General features: G+C 43.5%; 2 protein-coding genes and 1 pseudogene across 2 annotated transcripts in view; 1 reads left to right on the top strand and 2 right to left on the bottom strand.

The window, feature by feature from the left end:
* Positions 1 to 3,313, bottom strand: part of DGKQ (diacylglycerol kinase theta) — an 88,061-nt gene extending 84,748 nt beyond the window's left edge. Inside the window, exon 1 of the mRNA XM_064735252.1 lies at positions 3,085 to 3,313. Within this exon, the coding sequence (XP_064591322.1) occupies positions 3,085 to 3,298 (214 nt within the window). The 5' untranslated portion in view covers positions 3,299 to 3,313. The remainder of the gene's footprint in view (positions 1 to 3,084) is intronic.
* A 146-nt stretch (positions 3,314 to 3,459) lies between these two features.
* Positions 3,460 to 17,205, top strand: part of ACO1 (aconitase 1) — a 55,194-nt gene continuing 41,448 nt past the window's right edge. Inside the window, exon 1 of the mRNA XM_064736350.1 lies at positions 3,460 to 3,847. The gene's annotated coding sequence lies outside the window, so the exon portion shown is untranslated. The remainder of the gene's footprint in view (positions 3,848 to 17,205) is intronic.
* Positions 14,154 to 15,030, bottom strand: LOC135460123 (Golgi to ER traffic protein 4 homolog; annotated as a pseudogene).

Below are 17,205 nucleotides of genomic sequence, written 5' to 3'. Positions count from 1 at the left end.
GGTACTGATATTACATAAACATGTGCACAGAAGCTTAATACATGACATCTTCAGATCCAACTGGACACCTATTCCATACAGGAAGAGTATTGCATTCCCTATAAAATTCACGTGTAAAAATATCTTGCCTAAGTAAGAGAGCTGCAATTCTCCCCTGGAGTACTTTCAAGCCCATACAAAGTGCTGGTGACAGTGGTCTGGCCCCCATACTGGAGTGGGAAACAGTATCTTAAACAGTCAGAATACATGCAGGGCACTTTATGCCTTTTAGGGAGAGCATCAGAGCATCTCCTCCATAAACTTTTTGGAATTCACAGAAAAAACCTAAGGACCATCTTGGCTTCCACTATGAGAATGTTTTGAGAATTCATTCTGTTTTCTTGTACTTTTGCTACACAGCTACGTAAGCCACACGGGGATGTGCCAGTCTACTGAGTAGTTGATAAGTTAACAGAAAAATACTTTATCATTCACACATAGAAGATGCCATTCTCCAAGAGTCTAAAGTTCAATCACAATTAAAACAAAAATCCAGGTGATTTAGGCCATACAGCTACTCAAACTAATGACAGATAAGAGGTGAGATTTTTTGGTATGTTTCTTCTTCTTCTTTTTTTTTTTTTTTTTTTTTTTTTTCCTTTCCTTTCAATAACTGGAGGAGTCACAGTATGAGCATGTTTAGTTCCCTTCAAAGATTGGAAGGCTTCTGTTTTGGTAATAAGCAGCTTCAGGGAATGTCAACACAAACAGCATCAGGAGACTGAACATCTGAACCTACAGATCTGGAAGAGCAACCACTGCAAATCTACTTAGAAAAAGGCCCTTTGATGGCTTCATAAGCCTGTGGGTGGTTCATCAAACCGAGTCCAAAGACAGCTGCAATTACACCTGCAAACCCAGACTCTCTGCAGAGAAAAAAAACGAGGTAGCAATCATCTACCATGTTTTTCAAGTCTACAGAAAACATTTCCTTCTCTAATAGCTGGGTGAGTTACTTTTTTGATTTAACAGCCTGGCACTCCTTCTATCACTTTCTAAAGTGCAGTGATCAAACTCCATTAGCTAAAGTAAATGTGACAAGGAGGTAACAGATAAATGGAATTTAAGAAATCATATTAGCATTATTAAATAACTTGGAACTTGACAACAGCAGACACATGAGCAAACGATCCATCAGGTGGTTTTGAGATTTGTTGTTTAGCAGCAAGTTGTTGGAAAGACAATCACGACTCTAAGCATGGCTGGTTGAAAACAGATGAAAGGACAAAAAAAAACCAAAAAAATCCAAGCAAACAAAAAAACCCAATTCTTATTCTTCACCCAGTGGAGACTGATGTGCCAGGTGCCATTATAGGGCTTTTCTGCCCACTCTGAGCAGAGAGCGTTAGAGCTAATAGAAACTGAGATTATTTCCCCCGTCTTGTATTACCCACCACGGAGCTGACTTATTTTGGGTAGAATTTTCAGATGTAGTTTTAAAAGAGTTATTTTAACCATGCAGCTTGGAAGTGCCCCATCAGCACATGGTCATTAGAAAGTGATGCTAAAGATGCTTATCCATAATTCAGCTGGAAAAGCCAAAGGGGAAGAAAAGATCCAGAACACCAACTACAGTGGAAAACTAGGAAAAAATCCTAAATGCAACTTGCAGGAATACACTACCTTTAAGTATGTTTTATGTGAGTGGATAAGAAAAAAATTGAGACATTCTTGCATTTTCATGTTTTGCAAGCATTACCTGTTAGCCTTACCAAAATTATTCAGATCTTTAACTGACAAACTGGCACCTAAATGCCCAGTTTTATGACTCAAAAAATTTGCCATTTTTTAAGTCAGTGATGGAAGAGAACACAGATGACTGGCTTTGTGCATTTTCACAAGGAAAGGTATTATCATGTGAGCCTGGAGCTTTGTTGCTTATTAGGATAAGCAATGACCTTATGCTACACAGACAGAACAACATTTCTCTCAGAAAACTTTTAAGCAAAAATAAAACCACCCTTGCAAGACTTGCTTTGCACCACACAGGAACATGACTTCCACCCAACTTAATCCAGCACTCTCTTTACCCCTGGCAATGACAAAAGGCAGGAGCTATTTCAAGAACTGCAGGGTACTTGTTCTACACCTACAGCCTTGTCTGACACCCACCCAAACAATGAGGCTCTTGTACAACCTGACTCTTTGGACCCGGCCTGGGAGCTCCAACCCAAGCCAGCTGGACTGCATATGCTCATGAAGATATCATGTTTTGTGCTGTTTTGTTTGGGTTTTTTGTTGTTGGTAGTGCTGTGTTTGTTTTCCTTTAAAGAGGGACACAGAGACCCATTCTTTTTGCTATGACACCACTAGATTTTGATGCATCAGAACAAGTTACAATTTTTATCCGTTCCAAGAACCTCGGCTGCCGTGTAGTCCAGCAGGGAAACGTAGCAATTCCTTCTCCCCTTCCTGGCGTCAGCCAAGGTTTAAAAGGTTCAAACACCACACAGATTCCCCATGGGATCAGGCATTTCAGCAGGTAAGGGTGCCCCTGAGATGGATCCGTGAGCTCGCTGGGGTGCATGGTGGCTCACAGCGTGTCTGCCCCAGGATGGGCTGGGACACTGCTGGATCACCGCACACACCGGTGTCACCATACGCGAGTGAGCAGCGACACATCTCCGGTTTTACGATATTTTTGTTAGGAATAATTATTATTATTATTATTATTATTATTATTAGTTACTCCTATAATTTAAAATAGGAACAGAAATTTCAGGACTACTCTAGTTTTCAGACTTGATTTTTGCAATCTACGATTGTTATAATAAGGCTATTACTAGAATTTTGATTACTATCTTTAGACACTTCTTTTTGTGATGGAATGCACTGTTTTCATTAATGTATTTCAGTATTGCGTTTTAGTACTGTGGTTTTGCACTAGATTTTAAAATTAGATTTTAGTACTATAGTTTGTTGATACTAATTATGAATAGAGTTTTTATCAGCAGTGGGTTTAGGCAATTTTTCCTCCCCCCACCTCACCCCGTTCGCGTCCCCGGCAGGTCCCGCACGCCCGCCGCCGCCCCGGCGGCCCCTTACCCTCGCACTGGTAACCGGCCAGCCCCCAGATGAAGTCGGTGCAGTAGTGGCAGAAGGTGGGCTTGGTCAGGGTCACCCTGCGGAACGCGTGGCCCGGCGGGCTGCTGCCCCCCGCCGCGGTGCGGCCCTTCCCGCCCAGCACCGGGCTGGAGGCCGGGCTGCCGCCGCCGCTGCCGCCGCCGCTGCCGCGCAGCGAGCGCGCCCCGTCCGCCATTCCCGCCGGGCGCCCGCTCCGCGCGCTCCGAGCCGGCCGCCGCTCGCCCGCCCGCCCGCGCTTCCGCCCCGGGGCGGTGGCGGGGGCGGGCGGGGGCGGCGCCGCGGCAGCGCCGGCGGGCGGTGCGCGCTGCCCCCTGCCGGCCGCGCCCTCAGCGCCGCGCCCGGCCTGCTCCCGGGGCAGCCCGGCCTGGCCTGTCTTCCAACGCCTCTCTGGGCAGCCCGGCCCGGCCCGGCCTCCGACTGCTCCCGGGGCAGCCCGGCCCGGCCTCTGCCCGCGCGTTCTGTGGAGAAACTCCGCCTAGCGTCCATCCTAAATCTCCCTTGGCGCAGCTAGAGAATAGGTTCTCTCTGCTGTCTCTAGCTGCCTCGGAGAAAAGGCCGGTCCCCACCTGGCCACACGCTCCTCTCAGGGAGTTGCAGAGATTGATAATGTCACCCCTGAGCCTCCTTTTCTCCGGCTGAGCAGCCACAGCTCCCTCGGCCGCTCCTTGGAAGACTTGTTCTCCAGCCTCTTTGCCACCTTCATTGCCCTTCTCTGGACTCAGAGGTAAGACATCCAGTGTTTTGCCACATTAATCTGGAAGGTTTTCTTATCTTTTTGGCATACCATTTTAGAGCACACAAAGCTCCGCCTCAGGAAGATATGTGATGATGCATTGGCAGAAGAAAATGATTTGCCATAGGTTTTGCCTTCTACACTCAACATCTCTGACTTCATGAGGAAAGATGAAGGGTTCTGCCAAGTCTCCCTCCTCCATAACACAGGGCTTTTTTGTCCTTTGTTCAGTTAACCTTCTTGTTGCTAGTTTGGAAAATGTTTACAGACCTGGATGTTTCTATGATGCTAGTCTCTGGAATGCCTCTGTTTCTGTGATTTATTATGTTGAGTAACTTATGGATGGAGTAGGGTGGGACAAGAAAGGAGGCTATCACTTTGGATTTTGTGTATCTCAACTTGTCTTGATCTCAGCTTTGTGTTGGGAATCTCCACTCAGCTGTTCCAAACAGCATCCAGGTACCTCCATTAAGCAACAAAGGGTAGTTAAAATTTTTGTTCCTGGTTCTGATTTATCTGTATTTTGGTGAAGGGTGTAATAAGCTGGTATAATAAACCTCTTCTGTAATAAATCCTTGTCCTGTAGACCAACAGTGAAGTTCTAAAATTTGTTTGCATCTTCTAGTTTCTACTACTCTTACTGTGTGTCTCCTTTCTGCGTTGTGAATATGAAAGTAGTTATGATCAGAAGGATTTGACCTTCTCAAGGAGAAACAGTATAAATAATTAAGAGACCAAAGAAAGCGTAATACGACTTTTTATGGTGGGAGAAAGAGTGAGTAGTTGCATACATAAGCTTTCAAATACTTCTAATTGCTTCTACAAACATGATTTAGAAAACATCTAAGATACCACAGAGGCTGTACAAAGCCTCAGATACACAGGAGGAAAGGGAAGAGGGAAGCAGTGTGAAACCTCTGTGTTTGAAGATGTGTGCCTGCTGAAGGCAGTGAATCAGCCAAAGCACATAATGATGGGTCCTGTCTTCCACAAACTCAGCCTTGCCTCAGTCTTCTTAAAAATCATAATACAAGGCCTCTTGGAACACATTTCTGGGCTCATGGGGAAGAAGACAGAGGAACGGCCAATATTGGATTTGACAATGGTCAATAATGCCCAACCTACTTGATTGCTTTCCATGGCAAATGTGTAAATCTGTGTAGGAGGTGACGCTAGTGTATCCTTGACTTCAGCAAGGTTTATGACTTGTCTCCCACAATATTCTTGTATCCATAGTGGAATGTTATGGTTCCGCATGGGTGGACAATGAGATGGGTAAAAAACAGGCTGGATGGTTGAACTCAGAAGGTTGGGGTTGATGGGTTATACTTGAACTCTCCCTGGAGGCCCATAATGGGAGGAGTGTTACAGCGGTCTCTCCTGCGCCCTGGGCATTCAGCGTGTTTATCAAGATCATGAGAAGGTGACGGAGAGCAGTATTGTCAAGGGATGTCAAGCTCACACATGACACCAAGCTGAGGGAGCAGACATTACATTGCCATCTACAGGGACCTGAACAGACATAAGAAATTAATCCCTGAACAGATATAAGAAATGAATCCCACCATAAAATCAAAGGGTTGGTTTGGATTGGAAGGAACATTAAAGATCATCTAACTCTTCTGCCGTGTGCAGGGACACCTTTCATTAGGCCAATTTGCTCAAAGTCCCATTCAGCCTGACCATGAACACTGCCAGGGCTGGGGCATCCCCAGCATCTCTGGTGACTTTTTCCAGTGCCTCATTACCCCCACAGAATATAGTTTTTTTCTTGTAATATCCAACCTAAACTTACTGTCTTTCAATTTGAAGTAATTTCCTCCTTCTGCCAATACTCACCTTTATTTATTTTTAAAGTCTCCAGAGCTCTCTTGTAAGCTCCTCTCTGGTACTGGAAATCTACATTTAGTTGCCTTCTCTTCTCCAGACTGGACAATCCCAATTCTCTCTGCCTTTCCTTGTGGGAGAGATGCTCCATCCCTCTGATCATCTTGGTGTCCCTCCTCTGGACCCACTCCAGTAGTTCCATGTCCTCCCTGTGCTGGGAGCCCAAAGCTGGATGCAGGTTCCAGGTGGGCTCTCCCCAGAGCAGAGCAGAGCAGAGGGGCAGAATCCCCTCCCTGCCCTGCTGCCCACGCTGCTCTGGATGCAGCCCAGGACACGTTTGGCTCTCTGGGCTGGGAGTGCCATGGCTGGGTCATGTCCAGCCTCTCACCCACCAGCACCCCCAAGTCCTTCTCGCAGGGCTGCTCTCCATCTGCTCATGCCCAGCCTGTCCCCTGATACTGGGGGTTGTCCTGGCCCAGGTGCAGCACCGTGAGCTTGGCCTTGTTGATCCTCATGACATTTCCATGGGCCCACTTCTTGAGCATGTACAGGTGCTTCTGTGGGCATCCTGTCTTTCAGGAATGTCACCCTCAGCATTTGGCCTGGCATCACCTGCAAATTTGATGAGGATGCACTTAATGTATGAAATAACAATGGTCCCAATACAAACCCTGAGGGATACCACTGGTTGCTGGTTACTGATGTCCATTGGAACTCTGAGCTGTTGAGGTATGAGAGGGAACTCATACCCTCTGGATGCCAGCAATTTCCTATCCATGTAACAGTTCACCCATCAAATCCATCTCTCTCCATTTTAGAGGGAAGGATGTTGTGGCGAGCCATGTCAAAGTCCTGATAAATGACATCTGCTCCCTTTCCCTTGTCCACAAGTGGAGTCACTCCATCACAGAGGGCCTGCAGGCTGGCCAGGCAGGACTTGCCCTTGGTAAAGCCGTGCTGGCTGTCCCAAATCACCTCCCTGTCCTCCATGTGCCTTAGCACAGCTTCCAGCAGGATCTGTTCCATGATCTTCCCAGGCACAGAGGTGATGCTCACAGCTCAGCTGTTCCAGGGGTCCTCCTTTCTACCCTTTTAAAAGATGGGTACAACATTTTCCCTTTTCCAGTCACCTGGGATTTCACCTGACAGCCACAACTTTTCAAATGTCAGGGAGAGGGGTTTGGCAACTACATCCTACATCAGCTCGTTGCCTCACAACTCTAGGATGCATCTCCTTGGCTCCTGTAGTCTTTTAGGTACTTCAGGTGGCCACGAACCTGATTTTTACTTAGAGTGGGAAAGACTTTGCTCCCACAGTCCCCATCTTGCTGTTTGTCCACTCAAGGGATGTGGGAAAGGGGTTACCACTGAAGACTGCAGCGAAAGAAATTGTTGAGTACATCAGCTTTCCTCTCAATCATTGTTACCATGATTGTCTGTCAGGGGACACACCTTCTCTGACATCCAAATGAGCAGACAGCAGGGTAGCACTGCAGAAGAGGTCCTGGGTGTCTTGGTTGTCAATGAGCCAGCTGTGCACACTGGCAACAACCAGGATCAACAGTATCCTGTGCTGTCCAGGAGCACAGCTAGTCAGCTGAGAGGAGGGATTATTACTGTCTCCCCAGCACTACAATATTAGACTATTGCATTCAGCTTTGACGTCCATAAAGGAAGAGCATGACAAACTGCTGGAGCAAGTTCAGTGGAGAACCATGAGGGTGGCTAGGTGATGGTGCACTTATCCCATGCAGAGAAGGCTGAGGGAGCAGGACTCTGCCTGAAGAACAGACAGTTGCCAGGAGATCTCCTAGCACCCCATCACTACTGACAGAGAGGTTTTTTATGAGGAAGGACCAAGGTTCTTTACAGGCATGCACACTGTAAGGACAAGAGACAAATGGCACAACTTCAAACTAGGTGTTCAGGCTGGATTTGAGGAGAAACCTCTTTACCCTAAATGCAGTCAAAGCAGAGGGGCTTTCCATTGACCTGTCCTGCCTTTTTTTCAACCTATCCTGTCCTCTTTAAATGTGTTTCTTTTGTATTGACCTAATAGTTTTTCCCCTCTTAAGAGTCAGAGGCCCAAGATTTGGAAAGCTGGAACTCATATGAACATGTCTTTCCTACAATCTGGGGAACTACCTTATAATTGTATCAGAATTTGACTGTTTCAAAAGCCTGAGGAAGTAATCAATTAATCTTTTTATAAAAAGGTGAAAATGCATTCAGTTAACAAATAATTACTTACATTACTGAATCACTTATCCAGGCAGGTAGTTACAAGGTTTCTTTGATAGAAGACTGGAGAATGGTAGTTTTTGTAGTTTAGATATAAATTAACTGTGCGATTGTGGCTATATTTTAACAAACTTACTCTCCAGATAAATACTTATAAGCTGTAACACAGGGGCAAGAACTAAACTTTCTGTGCTTTAATTTCTCATCTTATCTCTGAGCAATCTGTATAACCTGTGAAAACGACCTAAACCATCCAAGGGCTGTCATCAGCGAAGCCTGCCAAAACATCTGCTGCCAGTGGCCATGGAGTGTGGCAGCAGTGGAAGGCTAGCCACCCTCTCCATTTCACATGTGTGGCACATCTGCTGCCCTAGACAGTAGAAAAAAAGTGAGGTAAAGAATTATTACTGTAGCTGTCACATTCACAAATGTGATAACTTATTAGAAGTGGTTTTTTTCTCATGCAGGAGCTGTTGCTTGACAGGTTGGTAACTGAAAGATGAAACCAACAGGATAAAACTACCATTTCTTAGGTATACCTTTATATTTTTTTAAATAAAGAAGTGCCTCAAGATAAAAACAAATAAAATTCTTTGAACATCCATTGTCTTTGTTTTGACAAGATTAGTGAAACAAGATTAGGAAAAAAAATGTAAGGCCTCTGAAAAGAAAATTTACTTCTTTTTACATCCTGATAAACATTTTGTGGCACTTTGGATTGTATAACTTCATTAAACTCAAGTTATACAACTCCTGGGCAGGCGGTACAAAAAACTTGTCCTTTTTACAAGTTTCTTGGCTTGGTAGAGGTGTTTTTGATAAATGGAACAAACTTTGCACCTTGGATCTTCTGAGCCTTTTGTAACCTTCTTGTACTCTTTAGATCTAGGGAGAAAACATACTGTGACAGATAGAAAGCCTTTGCTGCAACTGAGAAGTGAAAGTTCTGGTACATCATCCAAAATTTATGTACAAGATTAAATAAGTTTGATGTAGTGTCAACATCACATCATGTTTTTATCCTTTAAGGAACACAGTTCATTATACCAGAGCTCTTTTGTCACTCAGACTGTTGAAATTCAGTTACTCAATTATTTCATGAAGCAATTTATTTGTAAGCAAGCTTCAAAAAACCTGAAAATAAGTAATCATGTCAGGTCCAGGTGAGATCCAGAGGATTTTATAAGACTGTATTAATATGGAAGTAGTGGATGAAAAGCAGATGGAGCTGTGCTGTTTTTTAGTGGTCTCTCCTGGCCTTCCCATTTCCTTGTTTCTCAGAGTGCTACAAACAATTTCATCCATCCACTGACATGATAGGAGTGGGAGTCATTAGCTTCCCAAATGCTGGAGTAGCTTGCTAAGTTTCTGTTCCTATAAAATGTGTTCTTTATGTGTTGGTGAATTGTGGAAGGGTGAAATCCCGTGGTACCTGTCCCATAGAGCCATAAGCAAAAGCGTTTCTAGATTACTGAAATCTTCTGCATTGTTGACTTCTGTTTTCTGAATTCCCTTCATTACTGCAAGTAATTGAAAGAGAGGAATGACACAAACCATATGTGGAGGTTGAAAAGGAAAGTTTAAAATAAATTGTGGCTTCAAAGAACCAAAGCTTTGAATGTGCCCTCCTGTTGGCAACCAGCAGGGAAGAAGAGCTACAGGGGGGTTGGTTTTATTGGTTTAAACCAGCACATCAATATTTGGAAACTGAGGGATAATGCTTCTTTTTGCACATGAAAGGAAGTGGCTCACGAAGTATCACCTTCCTAGGCAAGAGAGGTTTCAGATTTGCAGTTTTTTCACCTCTCCAAGTTGGTGATGTCTGAATTAAAGGTAAATCCTGATGTTCATTTAAATAGGCTACCTTTCTTTTTTTCCCCAAAGTCTCACAGCTGAAGAGACAATAAAAGTATTAGATCAGGTTTATGCCCTCTTTGTCTTGAAATGGAAAATAAAAGATAAATTCAGTTTCTTATACCTACACTACCAAAAAAAACCAAAGAGAGAAAAAAGGGTTAGTACCTAGCACATAATTAGTTTGGGTTTGGGTATTTTTTCTTCATAATAGCTCTACAGTTACTTCCTTCCTGAAAGAAAGTCTTTAAAAAAACTGTTCTAATCACACTAGAAATAAATCAAGTGCTGACTTGTTAGTTAAAAGCACCAACAGCCCCTGAATAAGAGAAGCAAAAGCCCTGCCATGGAAAGCCAGAAAAGTTCTTGATCAGTTCCAAGTTATGCAATAAGATATGGTAGGTCTTTCAACTTTTTATTTGGTTGCCAGATTAACTATACCTTTTCAAATAAAGGTTGTAATAAGGGACACATTAGACTGCATAATCTAAACAAAATTATGTATTAATGTTTATATATCAAATATATGCGCACTTTTCACATAGGTACAGAGATTTAGAAGAAAGTCCTTCAGTACAAGTTCATCCATCTGTTGTGGGGGAAAAAACCCCTACAGAAATCCCATCAAGAAAACCATCTTTATTTCACCAAAATCATTATAGTTAGCAGTAGTAAGTATTTAATGAAAACATAGATGCATTTATCAGAAGCAGACATAACTGTAGAACTCATACTTTATTTTAGCATTTACACGCCTTACTATTTCAGGAGTTTCCCTAGTTCTGCTAACAAAACTGAGATTTAGTAAATAATAAACCATATCAGAGCTGAAAGTAAAGAAAACTGTGTAACAACATAGCTAAGTCAAAAGGTTGAAATTTAAGGCCCAGGCAGCTAGCAAACATGATGATAGGACAGGCAAGTTATTTGTGCTTCAAATACACTGATTTTAATATTTAATAGCTTATTTCCAGTTTTTAAGTTTTAGAACAAATAACTTCGTGACAGAGTACATAAAGGATTTGCTCAGAGTTAAGCAAATTGTTGTATTTCTCTGGGAGAAATACACCAACCAATCAACCAAAAAACAGCTATTTTTTTCTTGTAAAGAATTGCCAGTTTAACGTCTTTAGTCATGTTTTCTCTCTGGACCTAGGGAACATGAAAACAATTGTTATTAATAGAGTACCTTAATGCACTCTGACATGCAAAATATGCAGAACACCCACATATGGAATAACAGATTGCTGTTAAGGTTTAGTAAGAGTTGTGCACTCTGAAAATGTCCAAGTCTTGTTGTTAAAACCACATTGCAATTTCTGATTCTACACTCTAATAATATATCAGAAACCCAGTAAATAAAACACCCTTTTTAATGTATGTATATATGTGTAATTATTCTATTATTCAATTATTTCTATGCCTGACAGTACCTGTTGGCCTACAGGAGAGATCTATTCCCAGCAAGAATGTAAAGAAATACCATGTATGCTAGACTCCAGAGTGATGTGTTCATGCATGAGATCCTCCTTTGGCTGTGTCACTGGTGGCCACATGGATGACAGGAGGTTGTGGTCTGTGGGCTTTGTCAGATCAAAGGCCCTGACAAGCAGCAAACCTTCTGAGACAGAGAGGTCAGCAAAAGTAATCTCCAGCCACCATGACTTGCTCTGTCCTTATGAGGGGCTCAGATGTCTACCAACCAAGCTTGTTTCTGTTTATTTGTTGCCACAGTATAGCACATGAGTGCCTTCAGTTCATACCTACATGACCAGGAGGAGTCATTCTCCTGTTGCCAGGAGTCACAAGCTCCCAACATTTCCACCTTGAGAGTCTCAATTTTCCCACCTTGCTAGTCCAAATCTACTACAGAGTCCAGCCTTGCCTTTTAGCTGTCCCACCTCTTAAGCAGCTATTGAAGATAAATTCTTAAAATAAGACATCACTGTGGAGTTAAAGGGGTTTGTTGATGATTAAATAATTATCAAATTATAATTAAACGATTATTGAGTGATAATTAAATAGTAATGTAATTAAACTACTACAACCCACTGCTCTACAGGAGAACACAATGGCCTCAAGGGTGGGGCTACACATGTCTATAATGTAAGATGGTTGATTTTTGTAGTTAACCTGCCTTGGTGCAAGAGTACAGTCGCAGCAATTTTAGTTTTGCCTAGTCCTGCTCAGGATGGTTCTGTTAGGCCCTGATAAGTTGTGGTGTAGACTCCTTGGTTCCTGAGAAGTCAATGGCCTGGCACAGTTCTCTGGGTGTGCACAGCTGAGCTGACTGGCGGTGATGCCTGAATCAAAGTGCTGTTCACTCAGCCAGAGTCCTGCCCCTGTCATTGCTGCAGAGGGCTCCAGCACTCACCTCTGCACAGGCACCTCCTTGGAGGGATCCTGTTGCCTTCCTGCTCATCCTCCCTGGTGCTATGTGGTCTGCTGCCTTCTCCCATAGCTTCTGCACCAGGCAGCTCTGTACCTCAGCCCTGCACCTCAGCCAGACCTCAACCTTCTCAGTATCACCCTGGGAGGAGGAACCTGGCACTGCATATAACCTTACACCTGCAGGGCTCCCCATGTTCTCTTGGAGCAGTATCTGGGCTGGTGCTAAGGGGCATGCTGTCGTGCTGGCTCCAGCACAGTCTTCAGCAGCTCTTCTGTGCACCTTTAGTGTCCTCTGTAATGGGAGTGCTGTGCTAAAACCAGCTGCCCCTCACCAGTGGATCACTGCTCTCCTCCGGGACAGCTGAACAGAAGTAAACACTCCCTGATCAGGAAAGCACTGACTTGGAAATGCTATGTTCCACAATAAAGAAAACAGAAAGAGAGGCAGCAGTGTATTTCTATCTGTAAAAAATAAACTGGTCTGTTATGTGCCAAGTCCCCAATTGCTATCCCTGGTTACCACTACATTTCCTTCTTCTGTTCTCTAACAGTTTGTAACTAAAATGGGTTCTGTTGAGTGCAGTCCGTGGTTGATTAATGGAAAGATAATTCACGAGTAGGCTGCTGCAAGCACTGGTTTTGTAGGTGTTTATTCCATTGAATAATGTGGAATAGGAGAGGACTCTAGCTCAGAGCAGGGGTAACCTTACAGTTAGATCCAAGTTTGGTATTAAAGCAGTTCCCCATATTGTTCCAGCAGTACTGTTGACTTGCTTCATCACCTTGTTATACAGATGAAACTTCACGATGTGTAACTTAGTTCAAGATTTCAGAAAGAATGTGAGTTTTCCAGCCTATGCTGCAAGTAAAACAATTTAAAACTTGCTTGTGTTCTCTGTTACATAACCAAACAGGACCAACAGGCAGTCATTGATAGAAATTTTCAAGGCGTGCAAGGCAGCCTATAGCTTGGACAACAGTGTAACATTCCAGAGGAAAAGGGGCAATGACCCTTATTATTGCAGAACTGATGTCTTCAAATTCCCCATGGGCCAAAAGAAATGAGCATCCAACTTAAAAATGGGCCTACCACTGCACCTGTGCATTCCAATATGGGAACAGGCACCAGCACCTCCAGCACCAAAGCTGTGATGGGCCTGGAAAGAAGCTGAAAGCTCATCCCAAATCCAGGGAGTCACCTACAGGCTGGTTACAGGACAGAATAACCATGAATCATGCAGATTCCTGTAGCTGTAGAAGAAGAGATTATTAGTGACCTCATCCCCAATAAGTCACAGTTGTACTAATTAAATAGCCTTGCCCTTAATGGGTCGCAGCTGTGACTAATAAAGGTAATTGTGATAAAAGGTGTAGATTGGTTGATCAGGGAGATCCTTCCTCTTTGAGGAAGAAGATCTTAAGGAGGTAGAGGAGCATGCAGTCTGAAAGGTGTGTATGTTACTCATGGCAGTGGAAGCAAGTTCTTGTATCAGTCTCTGGGATGTGCATCTCACATTATGCTGCTTGGCTTGTCTCAGAGTACTTTTGGCACCAGTATTGCAAATCAATTATTCAATTGCTTTCCCTGCCTTTCAAGATCTGCCTTGGAAGAGGGCAGAACGCAAGGAGGCTTTCTCAGAGCAGAGATGGTATTGGTAGGCCGTGAAGAACAAGCCCCATGTTTATGCTTTATTGAAAGACTGTGCAAAAGGAAACAGTGCATCAGAAACTGAAGACTGTTTAATCAGTCCCAGCAACTGCTCTGATTGGTTTGTTTGGCTACTTTTTGTTGGCTTTCCTCTTTTTTTTTCTTTTTCTTTCCCCCATAAATAATATATACTGACAGTATAAACATTCCAACAATCATTTCTAAAAGACCAGAAGAGCCCTTCTTTTAGAAGCCAAGAAACAGGATTCAAATTCCAAAAGTGTCTTCAGAGTCATTGAATCATCAGATTTACACAGCAGCCAATGACAACAACATTCAGTCAAGCTCAATAGGACTGCTGTCTTCTTGACCATCTTCTGTGTCATTACTTTCCCCAGTTCCCATCAGACGGTTTAAAAGATTTCCTAGCAATCCCCTGCAGGATGAGGTCTGCTTGGGTGGAACTCTGAAGAAAAGCTGTCCTTTTCTATCTAGGTACTCATTATACAGGGGGTCTTTTTTCAGCGAAGTTGTGTGATACTGTTCACACAATGCTGTTCATACTGTTAGTTTTCCTCCATGAACTACCAACAACAGAAACCAGGTGAATTTTAGCAGTGGTTGCACGAAGGGTGGGCCCTTCTCTATGGAAGGATATTTCTGTGTGTGTCATAAAAACAACTGATGCGCTGGTCTTATTTTTTAAGCAGAGAAATTGTAGTATTGCCTGAGCTACACTGTGGTATTTGTGGGACAAAGAGTATTCCACCAGCATGTTTGCACAGCCCTGACCATCTGTTGAGTGCAAGTGATACTGAGATTCACTATAGTTTTGCTCTCTCCACAGGGTAGTAGTACTGGTAACTGGTGTAGTTTTGGATGTCTGTGTATTCCCGATTCCCTGCTGGACTATTCTAGTGCTCTGGATATGAAAGCCACCCTTTCATGAGAATTTAGATCCATTAAACTAAACAATTTAGCCAAGTTTTCTAAAAGGTCTTCTGCTACTTTTGCATCTGACTTCTCCAAAGACTCCAAACCAGCATGGAGTGATCAGCAGCACTGTTTCGCTGGTTATGACTGAGGAACAGTAAACCCCTGAATACATTAGTTCTCTTGCTTCTGCATGTTTTCCTTGTGACATATACCTGAAGAAGAGCGCCCGGTACATCTCGTGATGCCTGATGTGATTGACGTGATAGCGAGAAGACATGATAAGAAGGAAGGCAGAGATAAGGCAGCCCGAGAGTTGCCCAGGATAAGACAGCCAGGAGCTATGGAGAAATATGGCTTTTGAGTCATAGGAAGGAACACAGCTTGGAGTTGCAGGGAGACAGTGGCCAAAAAAGAGCTGTGAGAAATGAGAAATAGCATAGCAGGGAGAAGAGCTGCAGAAATCCGGGTTCCGATTGTAAAAAGAGGTACGGCTGCAGTCCGATAGGGCCCTGGAGCAGTGCCGTGTTCCCCTGGCTCCTGCTGGGTGCACTGGCAAGCGCCCTGCTGGCCCTGGCTGCCCCGGCTCTTTCACTGCTCCAACCCGAGGGCGCGGCAGGGCGGTGTGGCTAAAGCAGCCAGCAGCAACAGGGGAGCAGCAACAGAGCTCCGAGAGACAGAATCATCAATATGGTGACCACAGAGAGCTGTGAGACATCAGGTTGACAACGGAGAGGTAAGCCAGCTCAAGAACCAGAAACAGAGCAATTTTATATGCTAGTAAAACACAGGTATTTTATTTAAATATTTGTATAATTGTTAATCCTAAGCAGAACATGTAAATATGTCTACTTAAACATGTTTTTTAATTAAAAGGGGGAAATATAGGTGACCTTGCCCCTGATAAGTCCCAGTAGTTCTAATTACGGAAGAAAAAGAAAAGCCTTGCCCTTAATGGTTTGCAGCTGTGACTAATAAGGATAAGTGTGATAAAAGAGGTGGGTTGGCCAGTCAGGGAGAGCCTTGAGGAAGAAGACCTTGAGCAGGTAGAGGAGCCCTGAGGAATAAGGAACAATCCAAAGAGGCAAAGAAGAACAAAACAAGAAAGAGAGTTGCTGCTGAAAAAGGTCTGCTGTGAGGTCAGTCTGAGTCTGATGGAGTTAAGAGACTGGCTTGCAGTCATAGTTGAGCTAGGTGAAAGTCTGTGGTCAGAGGCAGCAAGGAAATACTTGGAGTTATTTTCCAGCAGGAAATAGCCAGCAGTCAGAATCTGCCAGAGAAACCAACAGTAGAAGCTTGCTGTAGTCAGAGTCAGGATGGCTAGGCTCTAAAGAAGAATAAACTGAGACCCTTTTCACTTTGTTAAATGAGAATCTGTGTCTTGGCTCATTTCTACCCCTAACAAGAGGTCTGCTGCAACAGATTCCCACCACAGACCACTGACACAATGGAAATCTAAGCACTGAAGTGTTGAAGTGCATTAGGAATAAAAAGGGTGAATGAGATTTCACGGGTGGAAATGAAGCACTGAGGGCCTGGTAACACTTCATAGGACATTTCATAGGAGATCCCATTGGATAGCTTTCTCTTGGCAGAATGGCAGCTTTTCATTAAGGTCTCTGGTAAATGAGGCAGTTTGTTCACTGGAGAGAGATTAACAATAGAGGTACTATTTGCACATAGAGGAGTAGTAGAGGATTTCCTACTCTCATGACATCTAGACAGGGTAAAAAAGCCCATCTGTGTTCTTTGCTATGTTATCCCTTTCTTCCATGTTTGTGTGCAAAGAATTGAACTACTTGCAAATGGGTGAAAAGTACAACTTTTGTGAGATGTAATTTAGCTCTGTGCTCTCACTTGCACTAGCAGTCAGGGTATATCCATCACGATGCATTTGCTCTCTACCCGCAGAGGCAGGAAAATATGTCAGGGAAGCATCCATCCTGACTGTGCCATGTCATAGGAGATCTGATCTCCTTTCTTCAAGAAGCCTTGGAAGCAACTAAGTAGAGCAACTATTCTTTAATTGTGATTGCTGGTTTTATTCAGCATGGTAATTTTCCTGGGGGAAAATTGAGGAATCAAAAAGCAAAATACTAGTACAAACATCTTGGGAAAATAGGCAGTATCCAATTTTTCACTGAAAAGTAGTTAAGAACACTCTCTCATGTTTAGGCATAACAATAAGTAAAATGTTACAGAAAAAGTCTACCATTAGTGTGCAGCAAAGGAATTCCTACTGCTCTTCTGTCCATCTTTAATGCTCTTTGAGCAAAATGTGTACATATAGGCAGCATAAAATGTGGACCTCTTTTCAAAAAGGATGTTTTCTATTGCTTTCTATAATGTGCTTTCTATAATTGTTTTTAATGAAGTTTTAGATGTCAGAGCAACTACAAGCAATTACTAGTCAGTACAGGGAATGAAAGGGTAGTGCTGCAGTGAATGTCCAAGG

Source organism: Zonotrichia leucophrys, chromosome Z (genome assembly GCF_028769735.1).
Source record: "Zonotrichia leucophrys gambelii isolate GWCS_2022_RI chromosome Z, RI_Zleu_2.0, whole genome shotgun sequence".
NCBI lineage: Eukaryota > Metazoa > Chordata > Aves > Passeriformes > Passerellidae > Zonotrichia > Zonotrichia leucophrys.
Note: the sequence above shows the minus strand (reverse complement) of the source record. Positions and strands in the feature narration are given on the sequence as shown.